At 40.1% G+C, this 24,066-nt stretch overlaps 1 protein-coding gene across 2 annotated transcripts in view; it reads left to right on the top strand.

The window, feature by feature from the left end:
- The window catches only part of LOC133543801 (zinc finger protein GLIS1), a 338,673-nt gene that overhangs the window by 232,865 nt on the left and 81,742 nt on the right, over positions 1-24,066 (top strand). For both annotated transcript variants that reach the window (XM_061888593.1, XM_061888592.1), the window contains one exon: positions 18,357-18,467. In XM_061888593.1, the coding sequence (XP_061744577.1) occupies positions 18,357-18,467 (111 nt within the window). The remainder of the gene's footprint in view (positions 1-18,356; positions 18,468-24,066) is intronic.

Below are 24,066 nucleotides of genomic sequence, written 5' to 3'. Positions count from 1 at the left end.
CTCTCCTATTTCTGGGGCTGAGGTCGCTGAGGTAGTTAAAAAGCTCCTTGGTGGCAAGGCCCCAGGGGTGGACGAGACCCGCCCGGAGTTCCTTAAGGCTCTGGATGCTGTGGGGCTGTCTTGGTTGACAAGACTTTGCAGCATCGCGTGGACATCGGGGGCGGTACCTCTGGATTGGCAGACCGGGGTGGTGGTTCCTCTCTTTAAGAAGGGGGACCGGAGGGTGTGTTCCAACTATCGTGGGATCACACTCCTCAGCCTTCCCGGTAAGGTTTATTCAGGTGTACTGGAGAGGAGGCTACGCCGGATAGTCGAACCTCGGATTCAGGAGGAACAGTGTGGTTTTCGTCCTGGTCGTGGAACTGTGGACCAGCTCTATACTCTCGGCAGGGTTCTTGAGGGTGCATGGGAGTTTGCCCAACCAGTCTACATGTGCTTTGTGGACTTGGAGAAGGCATTCGACCGTGTCCCTCGGGAAGTCCTGTGGGGAGTGCTCAGAGAGTATGGGGTATCGGACTGTCTTATTGTGGCGGTCCGCTCCCTGTACGATCAGTGCCAGAGCTTGGTCCGCATTGCCGGCAGTAAGTCGAACACATTTCCAGTGAGGGTTGGACTCCGCCAAGGCTGTCCTTTGTCACCGATTCTGTTCATAACTTTTATGGACAGAATTTCTAGGCGCAGTCAAGGCGTTGAGGGGTTCCGGTTTGGTAACCGCAGGATTAGGTCTCTGCTTTTTGCAGATGATGTGGTCCTGATGGCTTCATCTGACCGGGATCTTCAGCTCTCGCTGGATCGGTTCGCAGCCGAGTGTGAAGCGACCGGAATGAGAATCAGCACCTCCAAATCCGAGTCCATGGTTCTCGCCCGGAAAAGGGTGGAGTGCCATCTCCGGGTTGGGGAGGAGACCCTGCCCCAAGTGGAGGAGTTCAAGTACCTAGGAGTCTTGTTCACGAGTGAGGGAAGAGTGGATCGTGAGATCGACAGGCGGATCGGTGCGGCGTCCTCAGTAATGCGGACGTTGTACCGATCCGTTGTGGTGAAGAAGGAGCTGAGCCGGAAGGCAAAGCTCTCAATTTACCGGTCGATCTGCGTTCCCATCCTCACCTATGGTCATGAGCTTTGGGTCATGACCGAAAGGATAAGATCACGGGTACAAGCGGCCGAAATGAGTTTCCTCCGCCGTGTGGCGGGGCTCTCCCTTAGAGATAGGGTGAGAAGCTCTGCCATCCGGGAGGAACTCAAAGTAAAGCCGCTGCTCCTCCACATCGAGAGGAGCCAGATGAGGTGGTTCGGGCATCTGGTCAGGATGCCACCCGAACGCCTCCCTAGGGAGGTGTTTAGGGCACGTCCAACTGGTAGGAGGCCACGGGGAAGACCCAGGACACGTTGGGAAGACTATGTCTCCCGGCTGGCCTGGGAACGCCTCGGGATCCCCCGGGAAGAGCTAGACGAAGTGGCTGGGGAGAGGGAAGTCTGGGTTTCCCTGCTTAGGCTGTTGCCCCCGCGACCCGACCTCGGATAAGCGGAAGATGATGGATGGATGGATGGATTTTTGCATTGTCACTTCACAACTTTTCACACATTTTTTTGGGCTTTGGAAATCACTAATAAGCCGGAGTCCTATGAACGCAGATTTCTTGCCGGGACATATGGTACAATACAATCGGCAAGATAGGATGGAGCTAGACCGTGTAGTATTTTATACGTAAGTAGTAAAACCTTAAAGTCACATCTTAACTGCACAGGAAGCCAGTGCAGGTGAGCCAGTACAGGCGTAATGTGATCAAACTTTCTTGTTCTTGTCAAAAGTCTAGCAGCCGCATTTTGTACCAACTGTAATCTTTTAATGCTAGACATGGGGAGACCCGAAAATAATACGTTACAGTAGTCGAGGCGAGATGTAACAAACGCATGGATAATGATCTCAGCGTCTTTAGTGGACACAATGGAGCGAATTTTAGCGATATTACGGAGATGAAAGAAGGCCGTTTTAGTAACGCTTTTAATGTGTGACTCAAAGGAGAGAGTTGGGTCGAAGATAATACCCAGATTCTTTACCGTGTCGCCTTGTTTAATTGTTTGGTTGTCAAATGTTAGAGTTGTATTATTAAATAGAGTTCGGTGTCTAGCAGGACCGATAATCAGCATTTCCGTTTTTTTGGCGTTGAGTTGCAAAAAGTTAGCGGACATCCATTGTTTAATTTCATTAAGACACGCCTCCAGCTGACTACAATGTATTATGTTCTTTAAAAATAAAATCATACACAAATATTTACCGAATTTTTCGGACTATAAGTCGCAGTTTTTTTCATAGTTTGGCCGGGGGTGCGACATATACTCCGGAGTGACTTGTTTGTGAAATTATTTACATATTACCGTAAAATATCAAATAATATGATCTATTTCATTCGCGGAAGAGACGAAGAAAATGTCAGCCATCGTCACACACACGTCAGCAATCGTCACACACACGTTAACCGATAAGAATTTGGCGGGGGAGGGTCATGGCAGAAATGCATTGTGGGTCATGGGATGCTAACTGCTTTATGCTATATGTTACTGCCGTAGCTATTAAAATGGACCATTTCATCGTTGGCGGTAATGGCACCAAAAAGGAAATCATGTACTGCAGATTACACAATATCAAATAATATTATTTATCTCATTTGCGGAAGAGACAGAAGAAAATGTCAGCAATCGTCACACACATGTCAGCAATTGTCACACACACGTCAGCCAAAAATAATTCGGCGGGGGAGGGTCATGGCCGAAGTGCATTGTGGGTCATGGAACGCTAACTGCTACATGCTATATGCTACTGCAAAAATGGCACCGAAAAGGAAATCATGTACTGCAGATTACAAACTGAACATAGAAAACGACAAGAGGAAGCGAGTTGGCAGAGTTTTTTAGAAGCGACATTGAGGAAGAAGATTTCATGGGATTTATCGATTAGAAGTGACAGATTGTTTGGTAAACGTATAGCATGTTCTATATGTTATAGTTATTTAAATGACTCTTACCATAATATGTTACGTTAACATACCAGGCACCTTCTCAGTTGGTTATTTATGCCTCATATAACGTACACTTATTCAGCCTGTTGTTCACTATCAATACATCCATCCATTTCCTACCGCTTATTCCCTTTGGGTTTGCAGGGGGCGCTGTTGCCTATCTCAGCTACAATCGGGCGGAAGGCGGGTTACACCCTGGACAAGTCGCTCCTCACCGTAGGGCCAACACAGATAGACAGACAACAGTCACACACTAGGGCCAATTTAGTGTTGCCAATCAACCGATCCCCAGGTGCATGTCTTTGGAAGTGGGAGGAAGCCGGAGTACCCGGAGGGAACCCACGCATTCACGGGGAGAACATGCAAACTCCACACGGAAAGATCCCGAGCCCGGGATTGAACCCAGGACTGCTCAGGACTTTCGTATCGTGAGGCAGACGCACTAACCCCTCTTCCACCGTGAAGCCCTGTTGTTCACTATTCTTTATTTATTTTAAATTGCCTTTCAAATGTCTATTCTTGGTGATGGGTTTTATCAAATAAATTTCCCCCCAAAAATCTCCCGTCCATAGGCAAAACCTAGTAACTCACTTCTGGATGATTTTGAGAAAACAAAGGAAAACCGATCTATCTAGATGCTGTCTTACAAAGATCTACAAAGTCATCAAACGTATAGATGTTTTCTTGAGCTTTCATTTTCTTGCCGATTAAGCCATGGATTGAATCTGCTCTCATGAACGTGTGCCCTTTCTCCAGATGTTTTATCACAATCTCGGGTGGGCCCCATTCTGCGTTTGCACATTGGGCAAGAGCCGTGTACAGCGTCCAGTTTTTCTTTTGACCTCCACAGTTATCTGCCCAAAAGAGTATGCAAGGGGAAGAATCAAGAACAATACATTTAATGAAGGTGCTTGCAACGTCCTGGGCAAATCTTCCAAATATCCCCTCGTGCCATAATATCACATAATCAGGTTGACCGTCGGCCCCCATTCGTGCAAATGTCTCATTAAAGACAATAAGGCGACTGACAAAGAAGCTCCGACTGGTCCCTTGAGATACTAGGTTTTTCTGTTGTATCTACGCGGTTATGTGGTAGTTGCTAGGTCCTGCCATGCGTGTAACAGCTTACTTACGGAACAAATTACAATATCGCATACACTAATGTAAAGCATATCACCTAGGAACTCCAAAATTATTATCACCTCAGTTTTGAGCAAAATTGAGTCACTGGGTTTTGCCTTTGGACGGGAGAAATGTGACTTATACTCCAGTGCGATTTATAGATGTTTTTTTCCTTCTTCATTATGCATTTTCGGCCGGTGCGACGTATACTCCAGTGTGACGTATATATATATTTTTTCCTTCTTTATTATTAATTTTCGGCCGGTGCGACGTATCTGTTTTTTTTTTCTTCTTTATTATGAATTTTCGGCCGGTGCGACGTATACTCCGGAGCGATTTATAATCCGAAGAATACGGCCTCATATTATGTATTTTCATTTTAAAAATTCAAGTTATGTTGACATGCACCTGGGGATAGGTTAATTGGCAACACTAAATTGGCCCTAGTGTGTGAATGTGAGTGTGAATGTTGTCTGTCTATCTGTGTTGGCCCTGCGATGAGGCGGCGACTTGTCCAGGGTGTAGCCTGCCTTCCGCCCGATTGTAGCTGAGATAGGCGCCAGCGCCCCCCGCGACCCCAAAAGGGAACAAGCGGTAGAAAATGGATGGATATTATGAATTTTCGGCCGGTGCGACGTATCTGTTTTTTTTTCTTCTTTATTATGAATTTTCGGCCGGTGCGACGTATACTCCGGAGCGATTTATAATCCGAAAAATACGTATGTATTTTCATTTAAAAAATTCAAGTTAGGTTGACATGCACCTGGGGATAGGTTGATTGGCAACACTAAATTGGCCCTAGTGTGTGAATGTGAGTGTGAATGTTGTCTGTCTATCTGTGTTGGCCCTGCGATGAGGTGGCGACTTGTCCAGGGTGTAGCCCGCCTTCCGCCCGATTGTAGCTGAGAAAGGCGCCAGCGCCCCCCGCGACCCCAAAAGGGAACAAGCGGTAGAAAATGGATGGATATTATGAATTTTCGGCCGGTGCGACGTATCTGTTTTTTTTTTCTTCTTTATTATGAATTTTCGGCCGGTGCGACGTATCCTCCGGAGCGATTTATAATCCGAAAAATACGGCCTCATATTATGTATTTTCATTAAAAAAATTAAAGTTATGTTGACATGCACCTGGGGATAGGTTAATTGGCAACACTAAATTGGCCCTAGTGTGTGAATGTGAGTGTGAATGTTGTCTGTCTATCTGTGTTGGCCCTGCGATGAGGTGGCGACTTGTCCAGGGTGTAGCCTGCCTTCCGCCCGATTGTAGTTGAAATAGGCGCCAGCGCCCCCGAAAGGGAATAAGCGGTAGAAAATGGATGGAAGTTATGTTGAAATAATGTAATTTTCAGTGTCGACAGGTTATGAATGTTTACAATGTTCCTGCTGTGCCGCCAGCTTCCTGGTTTTTATAACCCGCTTTCAAAACCCTGGCTGCCCTCAGTGCCTACACTATTTCCACATCTTGACAGTGTTAGACTGCAAGCAGTGCAGTGACACCATACAGATCGTGAAGTGATCGCTTCCATTCACTGGAGTCGCGGCTCAGGGGTCCTGACATACTTGGATCGGGGGTGGTGAGGGTAGACAGAGCTTGGCCTGTTCTTCTGATTGGCAGGGGGGTGGGGGGAGCCACGGTTGCCCGCTCCTACGTCACGGTCACCTGAGCAGCAGTCCCTCGCTTTGTCGCCGTTCATTTGCCGAGTTAAAAGACACTTAAACTTGTCATTTTCCCCCCTCTTTTTCATACTGTAAATTAAAAAGAAAATGTCCTTAATATTTTTATTTTAAATGGCAGCACATAATTATATATTGAGTAGAATTTTAATAGTGACTAGTAATAATAACTATATGTACGGAGTATATAACAGTATATAATTATACTTTACATTAATATGTTTTTTAAAAGGTTGTGTTTTTAACGGGAGTTGACCAAAAAAAAAATAATTCACAAAAAAACATAAGTTTGGCTTTATTTTATTACTTTTGCAACTAAGTTGTGTACAATTGTATTAGAATTTACAGTGCATTCGAAAAGAATTCACAGAGCTTCAATTTTTCCACATTTTGTTATTTAAATGATAAATGGGTTGTACTTGTATAGCGCTTTTCTACCTTCAAGGTACTCACAGCGCTTTGACACTACTTCCACATTTACCCATTCACACACACATTCACACACTGATGGAGGGAGCTGCCATGCAAGGCGCCAACCAGCACCCATCAGGAGCAAGGGTGAAGTGTCTTGCTCAGGACACAACGGACGTGACGAGGTTGGGACTAGGTGGGATTTGAACCCGGGACCCTCGGGTTGCACACGGCCACGCCGTCCCTAATTTAAAGGCTTATTCCATAATGGAACAAATTAATTTTTGGCCTCAAAAGGAAGACATGAAAATGTGATTTTATTTTTATTTTATTTTTACATTTTGCAAATTTATTAAAAATCTAAAGTAAGATAAAAAAAAAAAATCACATGTAAATTAGTACTCACATCTTTTGTTCAATACTTTGTTGATGCACTTTTGGCAGCAATTACAGCCTCAAGTATTTTTGCTACAATCATGGCACACCAACCTTTGGCAGTTTCGCTCTTTCCTCTTTGCACCACCTTTCAAGCTCCATCAGGTTGGATAGGAAGCACTGATTATCATCTTTCCCACTATCCAAGGGGTCGGCAACCCAAAATGTTAAAAAGAGCCACATTGGACCAAAAATACAATAAAAAATCTGTCTGGAGCCGCAAAAAATTAAAAGCCTTATATACGTGTTATAATGAAGGCAACACATGATCTAAGTGTGTGCATTAGCTATAATAGCCAATATCAAAGGATGACGCAAATCTTCGTTGACAAAAATGTTTGAATTTTAATTTTAATTGTACACATTTTTGCAACGTGCGAAATCAATAATAAAATTGAGGCTTCTCAAAGGATGAGATAACTTCTGGAAATTACTGGCTCAGAATGGCCAAAGGTATAGATGTGTGTGTCCAAGTTTGAGGAAACGGCAGGCTGTCTTCTTCTAATAGATTTATTACAATCTTTGCAAACTGGGTAACGTTTACTGTGATCTGGAACAACATGGCCCACAAACAACTATCAGAAATGCAGCCAATATTTCATACAGATAATGTGCCATGAGACATGCAAATATAAATTAAATACACAGAGGACATAAGTAAAGGAAATTAAAGAAGCTCAAATATAGCTACAAACGAGGCATAATGATGCAATATGTACATACAGCTAGTTTAAATAGCATGTTAGCTTCGATTAGCTTGCAGTCATGGATTGACCAAATATGCCTGAGAAGCACTCCAGAAAATCAACAAAGCTCACCTTTGTGCATTCACGCACAGCATAAAACGTCTGATGGACAAAATAAAACACGTCTTTCTGTGGCAGCATCGGAGAAAGTTGTACATGTAAACAAACTACGATGCGTCCAAGGATCGCTGAAATTAGTAGGACAAAACGGTGCTCGCCAAATACTGTCATCGATGAAGCATGTTTAATATACACAGTGGGATTTAGATTAGATTAGATAGTACTTTATTTATTCCGTCAGGAGAGTTCCTTCAGGAAAATTACAATTTTCAGCACAATCCCATTCAAGATCAGACAAACATTAAAGGGAGACAGAACAGGATCGCTGACGGGTCTGCCGGCTTCCAGCGCCCCTTACAAAAAAAAGATGAGATACAGGTAAACAAGGGGGGGAGAAAAAAATAGAAGATTAAAATAAAATAAAAAAATCGGTCTTAGCCTGGGCCCTGGAGAGGGGGTGCAGACTGAGGCCAAGGGAAAAAAACAACAACTCATAGCCATAGTACACACCCCTCTTACATGTGTGTAAGAGGGAAACATCCAAGAACACATAGGACATTAAAGACATTAAAGCAGCAGATACAACCAGACACTTCTACATACAGCTATGAATAAAAAGTAAAAGAAACATATCCACTGTGGTGGCCTCTGCGGTGTTCCACGCCATCGTCCACTGGGGTGGAGGGAGGATGGCCAGAGACAGGAGCAGACCCAACAAAGCAACCAAAACAGCCGACTCCACTCCCGGCCAGTGTCCAGTCCGCATGGATGAGCGAGGATACGTCCAAGGAGACTGAGGTGTCCGACACCTGCTCACCCAGCCAAGACACCGCGAAGCCTCTCTGTCCCAGCACTCAGTGCCAGCTCCGCAGCCCTGTCCCCTCATCCGCATCTCCTCCAGTCCCTCCAAAGCGACTCCGGTGTCGCAGAGACCCAGCAGCTGGTCTCCATGGCCAAAAGGCTCCCGGGAGGCAGATCCAGAAGTCCACAAAAAAAGCACCACATAGGTCATTTCTTACAATTAGGAAGGTGTGTGTCATGATATAATTTTATTTATCTTTTTCCATTTTCACACATCTCTGAAAGAGGTCCAGGGAGCCACTAGGGCGGCGCTAAAGAGCCGCACGCGGCTCCAGAGACGAGGGTTGACTAGACTCCCAGTTCCTGCCGCTGAAAAACATCCAAACATGCTTCACTACAGGGATGGTATTGTCCTGTTGAAGAGCGGTGCGTGGTTTCCTCCAAACATGATGCCTGGCATTTACGCCAAAGACTTCAATATATGCCTTTTCACATTGTCATTATGGGATGTTGTCTGTAAAAAAATTCAAGGGATAAAATGAATGTATTCCATTTTGGAATAAGGCTGTGAAATAACAAAATGTGGAAAAAGTGACGCGGTGTGAATACTTTCTGTGAGCACTATATCACAGTTATATTTTTTTGGTTTTCTTTCTGACTGGCCTCACATGTAAAATTACATTAAATGATTACTTGACTGTGTAAAATGAGTTAACTCAAGTGATAAATCCCCAAAAATACTGCATTGATTATGTATGTACGTAGATTAAACATGCCATTTATTTCAAATTCAGACGGATTGTGATTAATGGTAAGGAGACTCCGACTGACAAGTTTTACTACAAAATACACCATGAGTGTTTTTAGATGCAATTTTTACCAAGTTTTGAGCAAATGCATGACATTCTGACAATAAAATTGCATTTTTTTCCAAATATTGAGGTCGTGTTTAAGTTCATTTAAATTGTGTAAGCGAGTAATAGCCTGTAATGAATCATGATTAATCCAAATTTTATTTTACTAATCTAATTAAAAAAAAAATATTTTACATACTGATTACATTTACACAATTCAGCATGTCTTTGAAAAGGAGAAGGAAGAAACAGCGCCTTTATTACCGTACCCCTTCTCTCAACACGTACTAAGCACAGGTAGTGTCACAATTTTCTAAAATATCATTTATAGTTCTATTATTGCATATTACTTGTAATTAATGCTGCCATATTATTAATTGATTTAGTCAGATTAATCACACTATTTTTTTTTACTTTAGATTAGTCACAATTAATCACAGTAAATTGCTAACTTGCATTACTTCGATTAAGTTTAAAAAAATATATATATTTTGATAAAGCAATTTTATCATCAGAACATTTTTAGAATATTTTGCTCTAACATTATTTATTTTCTCAAAATTTGGTAACAATTTCATTTGCATGGGTGTGATTTGAAGTGAAATTTGCCATTGACATATCCTTGCACTGCCATATGCACTGACCTGATCACTGACGTTATAACAACCATTGCCCACTTTCATGTAACCATTCGCAGTTGCGAGCGTGTGCGGACAAAAAAAAAAGTATAAATAATTTGTGTTTATACATTATTAATCAGATACTTTTGAAGTAGCAGACGATTTGCGCGTGACGTCACGGGTTGTGGAGCTCCTCACATCTCAATATTGTTTACAATCATGACCACCAGCAGCTAGAGCGATTCGGACCGAGAAAGCGACGATTTCCCCATTTATTAGAGCGAGGGTGAAATATTCATGGATGAGGAAAGTGAGAGTGAAGGACTAGAAGAAGAAAAAAAGACGAGGGTAGTGGGAGCGATTTAGATGTTATTAGACACATTTACTAGGATAATTCTGGAAAATCCCTTATCTGCTTATTGTGTTACGAGCGTTCCTCTCCAAGGTTTCTCATAGTCAGCATTGTCCCTGGCGTCCCACTGGATGTGAATTCTCCCTGCCCACTGGGTGTGAGTTTTCCTTGCCCTTTTGTGGGTTCTTCCGAGGATGTTGTAGTCGTAATGATTTGTGCAGCCCTTTGAGACATTTGTGATTTGGGGCTATATAAATAAACATTGATTGATTGATTGATGTGGTTAATTGCACGAGTTAAAGTTAATATCCCTGTTTATAATGTATATTTATTTGATAATGGTTTATTTGTGTTGCTTGTTGACAAAAATATCTGAAATCTTGACTTGATATTTTATTATGTCATGAGGTTCTACACTATTGTATTTTATTAGTTGAACAAAAAAAACAGAGTTAATTTAACTTTTCATTGTTTTTTGTCCTGTCCAGCTTCTTAGGCTAATCATATAGTTGATGTAGATGCCCATATCGGCTGTTCAGATTTACTATACAAAAGAGAAGTGTAGGATACTTCTCTTGTTGCCTTATTTGAATTTGACTTTATTAAATGTATTTAGGGCTTCACGGTGGCAGAGGGGTTAGTGCGTCTGCCTCACAATACGAAGTTCCTGCAGTCCTGGGTTCAAATCCAGGCTCGGGATCTTTCTGTGTGGAGTTTGCATGTTCTCCCCGTTAATGCGTGGGTTCCCTCTGGGTACTCCGGCTTCCTCCCACTTCCAAAGACATGCACCTGGGGATAGGTTGATTGGCAACACTAAATTGGCCCTAGTGTGTGAATGTGAGTGTGAATGTTGTCTGTCTATCTGTGTTGGCCCTGCGTTGAGGTGGCGACTTGTCCAAGGTGTACCCTGCCTTCCGCCCGATTGTAGCTGAGATATGCACCAGAGCCCCCCGCGACCCCGAAAGGGAATAAGCGGTAGAAAATGGATGGATGGATAAATGTATTTATATTGACATTTGGTGCAGCCGGGCCCGAGCAAGAGGGGACAGAAAGAGGAAAAAAAGGAAGACAGAGGGGCAAATTGTGGGGACAAGAGGGGGATCAGACAGAGAGACAAAAACAACAAGCGCAAACACAACAATAACAACAAAAACAACAACTACAATAGAACACCAGCACATACGATAAGTAGAAATATGATCATAAAAGTGACAGCAAACAAGCAGCCAGTTAAATAAATAATAATATGGAAATGACACTGAGCATTCCTACACTGCAACTGGTGTGTGTGTGTGTGTGTGTGTGTGGTTCATTTGCATGGGGAACAAATGAACCATTATTAGTTTCTTATTAACATGCAAATTAGTAACATAGTGGCTGTTAATTAGTCATTATTAAGTACCAGAGTACTTATTATGTACTTAGTAATGCGTTATTCTTCATGGCCTTATTATGCAACCAGTAAGCCATTAACTAAGAGTCTTCCCTAACCCTGCCCCTGCCCTGACCCTAATCCTTACCCTATGTTAATAAGTAAGTAATTAATGGTTTATATGTTCCCCATACTAAAGTGTTACGATATATATATGATATATAGATATAGTTTTATTACTGCTTTGCACACTCTTGGCATTCTCTCAATGAGCTTCAAGAGGTAGTCACCTGAAATGGTTTTCACTTCACAGGTGTCATACTTTTTATGTCATCAGTGACATTCTACAATGTAAATAGTCACGAAAATAAAGAAAACGCATTGAAATGAGAAGGTGTGTCCAAACTTTTGGCCTGTACTGTGTATATATATATATATATATATATATATATATATATATATATATATATATATATACATATATAAAAAACTAATAAAGCTAACACTCTAACCATTATTACATGTCTGAACACTGTGTAATGTAAGTGCATGTATCAAAGTACAGATTATTAATCATGTACATTCTCAATAAATCAAATACATATATAATAATACAATACTTAAATTACTGGTTTGTAAATAATGTAATACTTAATGCTGTATCAACCATTTAAAATATTTTGTAAATGACTTTATTAACAAAGTGTAAAACATGTATAATTGTGTTAATGAACTGCATACATTTAGTATTTAAAAATTCTATATTGCTTTATTAGTGTGTACTTATAATAAAATGTTTTTGTATTTTCTAATCAATTAATTTGTCCTTCACAAAACACTTCATGTCCAAATTACTGAAAAGACTGTTTGACTTCATGCTCGTGGCTATTGGGCTACTAATTTCTACCAGGAAACTATGTATTAATATTATTAATAATACCTCTTATTTTTTAGTGAGGCGCAAAATTGTCAGGCCCTTAATTACGTCTGCAAAACCAGATCATTACTTTTTATTGTATTTATATTTCTGCTCTATGTTCCCCCTGTGTTTCTCCCCCGTGCTGCAAAGCCACATGTGTACAATCCGTCACTCCCATTATTGAATGTGGCCTTGTGTTATTGTGTCAGTCATGTGTTTTCTCCCACCACCCACTCTATCCACAGTAGGACAAATGATACAGCTAATCTGGGCGGGCGCTGCTTATGACTTCACATTAACACCCTGCTAAAGACCCGCCCCCGCCGCCTGCACGACCACGCTGCCAAAAACACTTTAGGGGGAAAATGATTTTTTAAGCTTTAATGATATTTATTCTGCACAGAAGTCCCGCTTGATTTTTGCGACTCGAGGCGCCGTGCCTACGTCGGCAAAACAAACATGCCAGAGATGAGTGGCACTGTAAGCGCCTTGGAATAACAAGTAGGGGTTATTTACAGAGGACGTCAACGTACGGCGGCAGAGCTAATAAAGACCTGTATCGACTTACACTTTAATGGGCATCTGATGTTCATGCGCAGGGAAAAATGCTGAGAGTAAAAAAAAAAAAAAAAAACTGACTGGCAATCTAAATGCCATATTTGCAAATGAGACTAATTGGAAATAATTGGAATCTCCTTGATGGAGCAGCTTTACTGATGTACATGCTAATAGCTTACAGTAATAGCTCTAACAAATATTTAAAATGAGTTAAGATCTTGCTCGAACATTTCTTTGTCCGACCACATCTATTTTTATTCTGAAACTAGACTATTTAACACCAAACTAAAAACTAAAAATGTTCCAGTTACTACCAGCAGAGACATTCTCCAATAGAATATATCAGTGTCTCTCAACCTTTTTTGAGCCAAGACACATTTTTTTCATTGAAAAAATCCAGAGGCACACCACCAGTGTAAAACATAAAAAATGTAAACTCAGTAGTTGATATTGACAGTAAAAAGTCATTGTTGCAATTGTTGAATATGAATTCAAACCATAACCAACCATGCATCACTATAGCTCTTGTCTCAAAGTAGGTGTACTGTCACGACCTGTCACATCACGCCGTGACTTATTCGGTGTATTTTGGTGTTTTCCTCTGTGTAGTGTCTTGTGCTCCTATTTTGGTGGCTTTTCCTGTTTTGTTGGTATTTTCCTGTAGCAGTTTCATGTCTTCCTTTGAGTGCTATTCCCTGCACCTGCTTTGTTTTAGCAATCAAGACTATTTCAGTTGTGTGGACATTGTTGATTGTCATGTCATGTACGGATGTACTTTGTGGACGCCGTCTGCTCCACATGCTGTAAGTCTTTGCTGTTGTCCAGCATTCTGTTTTTGTTTACTTTGTAGCCAGTTCGGTTTTAGTTTAGTTTATAGCCATCCCTAAGCTTCAATGCCCTTTTAAGGGGCAGTCGCCTTTTCTTTATTATTGATTTGAGCATTGGATAGACGTTTACAAAGCAATTAGCTACCTGCTGCCACCTACTGATATGGAAGAGTATTACACGGTTACTCTGCTGAGTTCTAGACAGCACCGACACTCAACAACGGCACTTTATTTGCAGATTATAATCACTGGTTTGCATTAAATATTTTTAACCCAAACAGGTGAAATTAATTAATCTCCCACGGCACACCAAACTGTGTCTCACGGCACACCTGTGTGCCGCGGCACAGTGGCTGAGAAACACTGGAATATATTACCAATATCATCAATCAATCAATCAATGTTTACTTATATAGCCCTAAATCACTAGTGTCTCAAAGGGCTGCACAAACCACCACGACATCCTCGGTAGGCCCACATAAGGGCAAGGAAAACTCACACCCAGTGGGACATCGGTGACAATAATGACCCAGTGGGACGTCGGTGACAATGATGACTATGAGAACCTTAGAGAGGAGGAAAGCAATGGATGTCGAGCGGATCTAACATGATACTGTGAAAGTTCAATCCACAATGGATACAACACATTCGCGAGAGTCCAGTCCAAAGAGGATCCAAGACACAGCAGCGAGAGTCCCGTTCACAGCGGAGCCAGCAGGAAACCATCCCAAGCGTAGGCGGACCAGCAGCGCAGAGAGTGTACATTAAAAAAAACTAAACTTAAAAAAAACACAAAAAAATGACGGACATGCTGCAATAAACGCTTAAATCAAGTATTTTTATTCTGAAACTAGACAATTTAACACCCAACTAAAAACTAAACAATTTCCAGTTACCACAAACAAAGAAATTCTCCAATATAATATATTATCAATACACAATATATGAAAAAAACAACTAAAAAACAAACAAAAATTATGGCCATGCTGCAATGAACACTGAAATCTACTGAAATCAAACTTTTTCCCCAAGAACTACCATAACATTGAAATACTGTCGCGCAGCCAGTAGGCCTAAGTATTTATTAAAAACAAGCCAGATGTTTTATTTGAGTATATTTAATGGTTTTAGCCACTGTAACATCACACACAGTTCAAACAGTAACATTAAATAACTTAAATAACGAATCAAATAAAATTAATTCCACATAAAAGTCTAAGTTCCACTATATCAAAGGTGTCAAACAAACAGCCCGAGGCCCGAAATCAGGTCCGCGAACAGGTTTTATCCGGGCAGCGGGATGGGTTTGCTAAGTGTAAAAATTAACCTGAAATTTTTGAATGAAAGAGACAGCTGTTCTGAATGTGTCCACTCGATGTCGCAATAGCAATTCTTTGTATCTTTGTAGATGATGCTACGTACGTACAAAATAAACCACATGACACCAGTCGAGGAAAATGTTCAAACTACATAAATACCGTACTGTAATTCGATTTTGGTATCATTTTTTATCTTGATGGATTGAAAATTAACACCAATGAGTTAACTGATGAACATTATCACATAATTTATTCAGAAAATATAAATAACGACAAATAAAGTATTTATTAACTGCAACAGGTATATGTAAAAAAAACACTACAACAACATTACGGTTGAAATATTTTCAGAATGTGCTTGTTCTATTTTTAAACAAAGAAAACAATCTGAAGTTGTCTTTATTGCCATTATTTTTACCAGTCCGGCCCACTTGCCAGTAGATATTTCTCCATGCTACCCCCGATTTAAAATGATTTTGACATCCCTGCACTAGATGCTTACCACAGTTTGAGAATCACTAAATTCGGATGTATTGCATTTGTGAAATAAACCAATCATATATTATACTGTTTTGTTTTAAATGCAGTGCTCATTTGTTGCTAATTTAATATAAAATAAATAGCACATTAAAAAACAGTAAAACCCCTCACCCTTTGAAGACAACTGTCAGACACTAAACAAGATGCAGTATATGCAACATGCTAATTACTTTAGGATCTAATGGGGAACATTCATTTTTCATTTTGTATTTTTCATTAGTAAACACTAAATATATCAGTTTACTAATATATGGTCACACTTTTTGTACAAATTTCTGCTGATGTAATGAGGACTACTCGTATTTTGAAAATGCCTGTCAGACACTTAATAAAGATATGGGGAAACAACTACAAATGTTGGCTTCATTCACTAACTGTGTTATAAAAAAGATCAATTAGAATAATACATAATGTTGGATATAGAGAACATACAAGGATGGATGGACAAACATTAACAAAAGAGGAGAATTATAACCTTAGGGGAAAATCTCATTTCATACATTTGTATGCCCATACAGCACTTAAAACCTTCAGCATGTCTGTATGTGGAATTAAATTATGGAACGGATTAACCAAAGAAATCGAACAAAGCACCGATATGGTTCAGTTTAAGAGACTTTTCAAACTGCAAGTGTTCACAAAGAACACAGAACCATAATTATGATGAACATCTCAAACCCTTTTTTCCATTTGTTTTTGTTAGTTTTTTTTTTTATTATTGAGACCATAATTATTTATGTATTTAATATTTGTTTACTTATAATGGTATATTTGTTTAATATTAATTTTTTCACTGTTCTGTTACAGAGAATAAGGAAATAGGATAAAATTGCTATGGTATGAAAAGGGTTAGGATGAAATAAGCTCTGCTTCTTCCTACTCCTTTTCGAACGTGCTGTAATGAAACAACTGGAAATATGTGATGAATTACATTGTATATTGTATGCATGTTCGAAATTAACTGAAACTGAACTGAACATATTCAGAGTAGTACTATAAAAATGTAATGAATTGAGAGATATGATTCAACATTTTTAAATAAACACATTCACATTCGTCTGAAATTAATACTGCAATAAAAAAATGCTTGACATAAATGACAACAAATGTTCATATGACTTCAAGCTCCGATTTCAAAACAATTCATTTACAACATCAACAACCCTTTATTAACTGTACAGGTAATATTTGAAATCACATTTTAACATAATTTACAAGAGGAAAAAGAGAAGTGAAGTGTAACTACCGTATTTTTCGGATTATATAAGTCGCTCCGGAGTATAAATCACACCGGCCGAAAATGCATAATAAAGAAGGAAAAAAACATATATGTCGCACTACAGTATAAGTCGCATTTTTCGGGGAAATTTATTTGATAAAATTCAACACCAAAAATAGACATTTGAGAGGCAATTTAAAAATAAATAAAGAATAGTCAACAACAGGCTGAATAAGTGTACCTTAAAAGACGCATAAATAACAAACTGAGAACGTGCCTGGTATGTTAACGTAACATATTATGGTAAGAGTCATTCAAACTACTATAACATATAGAACATGCTATACGTTTACCAATGCACTTCTGCCAAGACCCGCCCTCGCCAAATTTTTATTGGTTGACGTGTGTGTGACGATTGCTGATATATGTGTAGTCTCTTACGTGAATGAGATAAATAATGGTATTTGATATTTTACGGTAATGTGTTAATAATTTCACACATAAATCGCTCCATAGTATTAGTTGCACTCACGACGAAACTATGAAAAAAACTGCGATTTATAATCCAAAAAATACGGTAGTTTCCCTTTGAAGAAGCCTGACATTAGTTGGTTATTATCATGCTAGCCATTATATTCTCACTTACATCTTAATTCCATTGTATCAGATTGCTAAAATCCATTTTATTCATTCATATTAGGGTGAATAAAACAATGTGGTTTTAGATCAGGGGATGTTGTGAGTTTGTGAAGACACTTAAGATTCATGGCTATATAAATAAACTTTGATTGGGACAAGCAATAGAAAATGGATGGATGATTGATTAACTTTGCTCCTTTTGTACAGAGCATCCAAACCTCATACTATTTATGTTTCCTTAAATTGTCCCTAGTGTGTGAATGTGAGTGTGTATGTTCTGAACCTGTGTTGGCCCTGTTGTAGAGGTGGCGACTTGTCCAGGGTGTACCCCGCTTTCCGCCCGAGTGCAGCTGGGATAGGCTCCAGCCTCTCCGAGACCCTGAAATGGACAAGCGGTAGAAAATGGATGGATGGAGATTGCCACACTTTTCCTCTTTCCCATCAATGGAACCTATTTGCAGTTGCATCACGAAAAGCACCAAAAAAAGCCAAAGAAAAAACAGATTTGCTGACATCATGAGTGAATTCTCTCATGATGAAGGCTTTGTTTCACATTTGCGGCACATTTTTCCTTGAAGTTGTTCGTTTGTGGCATTTCAATGTTATTTTTTGTTATGTGATACTTGTTCTATTAATAATAAAGCAGTATTGATGTTTTGATACTGTTTTATAATTGATTGTTTCTTGTTTTTCATGCTTTTCCAATCTCTTGCTTCACCTTCTGTACCTTTCTCAGCTGGAAGGTAGGACTTCAACTTTTGCCTTTATTTTCATACTCCCTCTAATCTAATTTCCTCCATCTTTGATTTCATTGGTGACCTCTGGCCTGCCCCCCTCTACTTGCTTTCTCATGTGAAATACTCTCTTACAGAAACCATACGCGTGTCAGATCCCTGGTTGCACCAAGCGATACACCGATCCCAGTTCCCTTCGCAAGCACGTCAAGATCCACTCAGCCAAAGAGCAACAGGTGCGTAGGAAGGTAAGAACAATGGGGAAGGGAAATATATCAGAGGCTAACAAGATTTCCTGATGAAATTCATTTTGTCTATATTATATAATAAGTAATGCTAAGTTATTGCTTAGTCTATAGACAGTATTTTTTAATCATTATATGCTTTTGTTATTCATTATAAAATTGTTTTCTATATATGTAATATATATATATATATACACAGTCAAGATCAAAAGTCTACATACACTTGTAATGAACATAATTTCATTGCTGTCTTGAGTTTCCAATAATTTCCACAACTCTTATTTTTTGTGATACAGTGATTGGAGCACTTGTTGGTCACAAAAACCATTCATGAAGTTCGGTTCTTTTATGAACTTATTATGGGTCTACTGGAAATGTGACCAAATCTGCTGGGTCAAAAGTATACATACAGCAATGTTAATATTTGGTTACATGTCCCTTGGCAAGTTTCACTGCAATAAGGTGCTTTTGGTAGCCATCCACAAACTTCTGGCAAGCTTTTAGTTGAATTTTTGACCACTTCTCTTGACAAAATTGGTGCAGTTCAGCTAAATTTGTTGGTTTTCTGACATGGACTTTTTTCTTCAGCATTGTCCACACGTTTAAGTCAGAACTTTGGGGAGGCCTTTCTAAAACCTTAATTCTCGCCTGATTTAGCCATTCCTTTACCACTTTTGACGTGTGTTTGGGGTCATTGTCTTGTTGGAACACCCAACTGCGCCCAAGACCCAACCTCCGGGCTGATGACTTTAGATTGTCCTGAAGAATTTGGAGGTAATATTTATTTTTCATTGTCCCATTTACTCTCTGTAAAGCACCAGTTCCATTGGCAGCAAAACAGGCCCAAGCATAATACTACCACCATGCCTGGTACGGTGTTCCTGGGATTAAAGGCCTCAAGTTTTCTCCTACAAACATATTGCTGGGTATTGTGGCTCAATTCTTGTTTCATCTGACATCACATGGACAGAGATAAGAGTTTCTGAAGGAAAGTTCTGTGGTCAGAATGTTGGCCATAAGTCGTAACTGCACTTTTTGTCCATTTAGATAAAAATACTGTTCATGTTTGAGATCCAGGGCTGCCAATTATGGCCAAAGTAATAGATAAGATTATTGTTATCAATATTGAAATCATGATTACTGATTCTTAGGTAAAGCAGTGTTGGCGTGAACGTAGTACCATCATGTAATTTGTAATGTATAATAAAAAGGCTATAGATAAACATTATCCATATATTTAAAGACACATTTTTTTTTAAAATTCATTAATAGTGTCAACTTGTCAGCTTTTTGCCATTACAAAATGCCTTCATCTCTATTTTCACATTTTGATAGAGGGAGTTTTAAAAAAAAAAAAATTTAAGTTATGTACATATGTACATGCGGACTGGACACAGGCCGAAAATGGAGTCGGCTGTCTTGGTTGCTTTGTTGGGTCTGCTCCTGTCTCTGGCCATGCTCCCCCCATCCCAGCGGACGATGGCGTGGAACACCCCAGAGGCCACCACAGTGGATATGTTTCTTTTACTTTTTATTCATAGCTTGTATGTAGAAGTGTCTGGTTGTATCTGCTGCTTTAATGTCTTTAATATCCTCTGTGTTCTTTGATGTTTGATGTTTCCCTCTTACACACATGGAAGAGGGATGTGTACCATGGCTATGAGTTGTTGTTTTTTCCCTTGGCCTCAGTCTGCACCTCCTCTCCAGGGCCCAGGCTAAGACCGATTTTTTTTAGTTTATTTTAATCCCCCCCCCCCCCCCCACCCCCCTCCCCCCCTCCTTGTTTACCTGTATCTCATCTTTTTTGTAAGGGGCGCTGGAAGCCGGCAGACCCGTCAGCGATCCTGTTCTGTCTCCCTGTAATGTTTGTCTGATCTTGAATGGGATTGTGCTGAACATTTTTATTTTCCTGAAGGAACTCTCCTGACGGAATAAATAAAGTACTATCTAATCTAAAATAGATCTACATGTAGGTGCTGTATCGGGACATATCCATTAGGAGTTTGAGCAGAAATATGTCGAATAGGAATTATCTAAACATTAACAAAATGCTGCGTCACATGAATGGTTTTTCAGGTAATACCTTTGTGACATGAAAAAAACATAAGTAATGTAAAAAAAATCATGGGGTTTACTTTTTGATATCACAATAAAACAAAAAGTAGTTTGGCTAATGAAGATGAAGTCTAATAAACAAGCTTTGTTCTTCTCCAACTTCTCCTTGTTGTCCAGTACAACAGTTTGGCCTACGAAAAAAAGAAGACTGATACCTCGCAAATCGAATACATAATCTTCACATCCTGCGTTCAGTTCGATGAGATGACAAAACATTTTAGCCAGTATTGATGTTATTTGAACACTGATACAGTTTGCAGTTAAAAAAAGGACAAGTGAACATCCCAGTAAACAAACAAAAATACTTTATAAACAAGTTGTGACAACGTTCATGACACATCGCCTGCTGCATGTTTCCTCAACTAATTAACTCTCGGTCACAGCAGCTGAAGGACGCTGTATTGAGAAAATTAAAGCAACTCAAAAAGTTTTTATCCTTCGCTGTATGCTTTTAGTGTGGGGTTAGGTGCGTCCGTCTCCAATATTGTCCACACCTGTCTCCATCTAAACACAGCAGTGTGCTCTTAAGCGCGGGAAAATTACGTTAAACCAAGCACTTGGCTCCGTTTACTCCGAGGGGAAATCTCCCAAGCAAAGTCTGTGAAGTTAGTCCGCCATGATTATCAAGCCAAACAAGGTTAATGCGCATGCGCCTGACTTTGTGTTACCTAAAATGCATTAATAAATTACGTTTTTTTCTGTAATTAAGAAATTAGACGGTATAACTAACCGTCTGTAATATTATCGCAAATTATCATTATACCAGCACGGTGAACAGGGGTTAGTGCATGTGCCTCACAAGATAGATGGTTAGATAGATAGATTGATTGATTGATTGATTGATACTTTTATTAGTAGATTGCACAGTACAGTACATATTCCGTACAATTGACCACTAAATGGTAACACCCGAATACGTTTTTCAACTTGTTTAAGTCGGGGTCCACGTTAATCAATTCATGGTAGTTAATCAATTCATGGTAGATAGATAGATAGATAGATAGATAGATAGATAGATAGATAGATAGTACTTTATTGATTCCTTCAGGAAAATCAAAATTCCAGCAGCAGTGTACAGAGTTGAGATCAATTAAAAAAAAAAAGTAAAAAGTAAATAATGGGGGTTTGAATGGAAAAAAAAAATTGAGAAATATTACAATAAAAATAAAAAATAAAAAGCAACAATGGGAATAAAATTATAACAGTAAAATAGGAATATAACAAGACAAAGTAGGCAGTAGTGACCATGTTATGAAAACGTATTGCACTGTTATTGTTTTGCATCCCCTGTCATCCTAGTACCCCCCGCCCCTCGCCCCAGAGAGGAGTTGTACAGTCTAATGGCGTGTGGGACAAAGGAGTTTTTGAGTCTATTAGTCCTGCACTTGGGATGAAGCAGTCTAGCACTGAACAGGCTCCTCTGGCTACTGATAACGCTATGCAGAGGGTGACTGGCATCATCCAGGATGCTCACTAGTTTGTCAACAGTCCTCTTCTCTGCCACCGTAACCAGTGAGTCCAGTTTCATTCCCATTGTAGAACCGGCCCGCCTGATCAGTTTCTCAAGTCTGGAGCTGTCCTTCTTAGATGTACTGCCCCCCCAGCACACTACCATGTAGAAGAGAACACTGGCAACCACAGACTGGTAGTACATCCACAGGAGTTTTCTACAAATGTTGAAGGAGTGCAGTCTCCTGAGGAAGTACAGCCTGCGCTGTCCTTTCTTTTACTGGTGGTCCGTGTTGACAGTCCAGTCCAGCTTATTGTCCACCCAAACCCCGAGGTACTCGAATTAGTCCACGGTCTGTACCTCAACTCCCTCGATCACAATAGGTTGTGACTGTGGACTCGACCTCCCAAAGTCAATCAGCAGCTCCTTGGTCTTTGACGGATTGAATGTTTAACAATATGAAGGTCCTGAGTTGTCCTGGCTTCAATCCCGGGCTTGGGATCTTTCTGTGTGGAGTTTGCTTGTTCTCCCCGTGACTGCGTGGGTTCCCTCTGGGTACTCCGGCTTCCTCCCACCTCCAAAGACATGCACCTGGGGATAGGTTGATTGGCAACACTAAATTGGCTCTAGTGTGTGAATGTGAGTGTGAATGTTGTCTGTCTATCTGTGTTGGCCCTGCGATGAGGTGGCGACTTGTCCAGGGTGTGTGCCGCCTTCCGCCCGAGTGCAGCTGAGATGGGCTCCAGCGACCCTGAATGGAACAAGCGGTAGAAAATGGATGAATGGATGGATTATCATTATACCGTTTACCGTTACATCCCTAGTCCATTAACAAGTAAAATGTCAAGGGCGGTCACGGCATGTTTTCGCCGCCAATGTTTGTAAATTTTTTAGGGCATTACGTTAAAAGACGAGGGCGGTCATGGCAGTTGCCGCGGTTAAATTCGAGCCCTGCAGATAGGGTAGTATAGTTTTGAAATATGTTAAAATGTGTCAAAGAAAAAACTTTAAAAGTTGAAAAAAAATGTATCTTCATTTTAACCTCCAACACAGCGTTGTCGAACTTGTTTTAATTGAGGGCCACATTGCATTTATGAGCTGCTTGTAACAGTGAATAATTTATGATTATAATGAATTTGATTATTATAAGGGAATAAGGGGACGAAAATGGATGGATGGATGGATAATTTTTATGTACACTGTAAAAAAATAAGTCTGATTTTTGCAGTCAAAAACAAGCAGCTCAGGTGCCAAAATTTTACCACAAAATGTACATTGAATTTTACCACCTATTACTGTAAAATAAGTCAATTTCTGTCAAAATCAAAACAACGAATACATTTAGTCAGAAAATACAAAGGACTTTATTGACACATTTTATTTTCAGGCTTTTTCGGGCCTTGACTTTTGACACCTCGCCGTTAAAGCAACTCTTTGAAAATTCTTTGTATGTTTTAAGGTTTTTGTTATGTAAATAGGAAGTTGGAATTTCTTTAATAAAGTAATACAACACTTATAACACTGAATAAAAAAATCCTGAAGTAAGTAATCATAATTTATGCATGAAAGAGTAAATAAGCTCTGCTTCTTCCGACTCCTTGTCTTACTTACTTAGACTTATTTCCTCTCGTTCCTATTAAAACATTGGACGACAAGTCCCCTCAATTTTCTCCGGTCTCTGGCGGCTCTTCTTGCTCAGTGCCAGCTGACACGCATCTCCCTTAGGTCTTTCTTGGCCGTCTCTCTCCACGTCTTCTTCGGCCTCCGTCTCTTCCTTATTCCACCTTTGACATCCAGACCATTGCCACACTTGCCAGTCTCTGTCTTGGCAGTCGGAGTACGTGCACCATCATTCTCCTTCTCCTTTCGTAAACGATGTCAGACAGTTCTGCTACCACTGCCCTTCTCGTCACCTCCTCGTTGGAAATGTGGTCTCTCCTGGAGATCTTCAGAATGGATCTGAGGCATCGTCGGTGGAAGATATCCAGCTTTTTCTTTCCAAGATGGCGCCGCTGTAGTTGCTGCTATTGGCAGGAG

The sequence above is a fragment of the Nerophis ophidion genome, linkage group LG26, assembly GCF_033978795.1.
Source record: "Nerophis ophidion isolate RoL-2023_Sa linkage group LG26, RoL_Noph_v1.0, whole genome shotgun sequence".
Taxonomy (NCBI): domain Eukaryota; kingdom Metazoa; phylum Chordata; class Actinopteri; order Syngnathiformes; family Syngnathidae; genus Nerophis; species Nerophis ophidion.
Note: the sequence above shows the minus strand (reverse complement) of the source record. Positions and strands in the feature narration are given on the sequence as shown.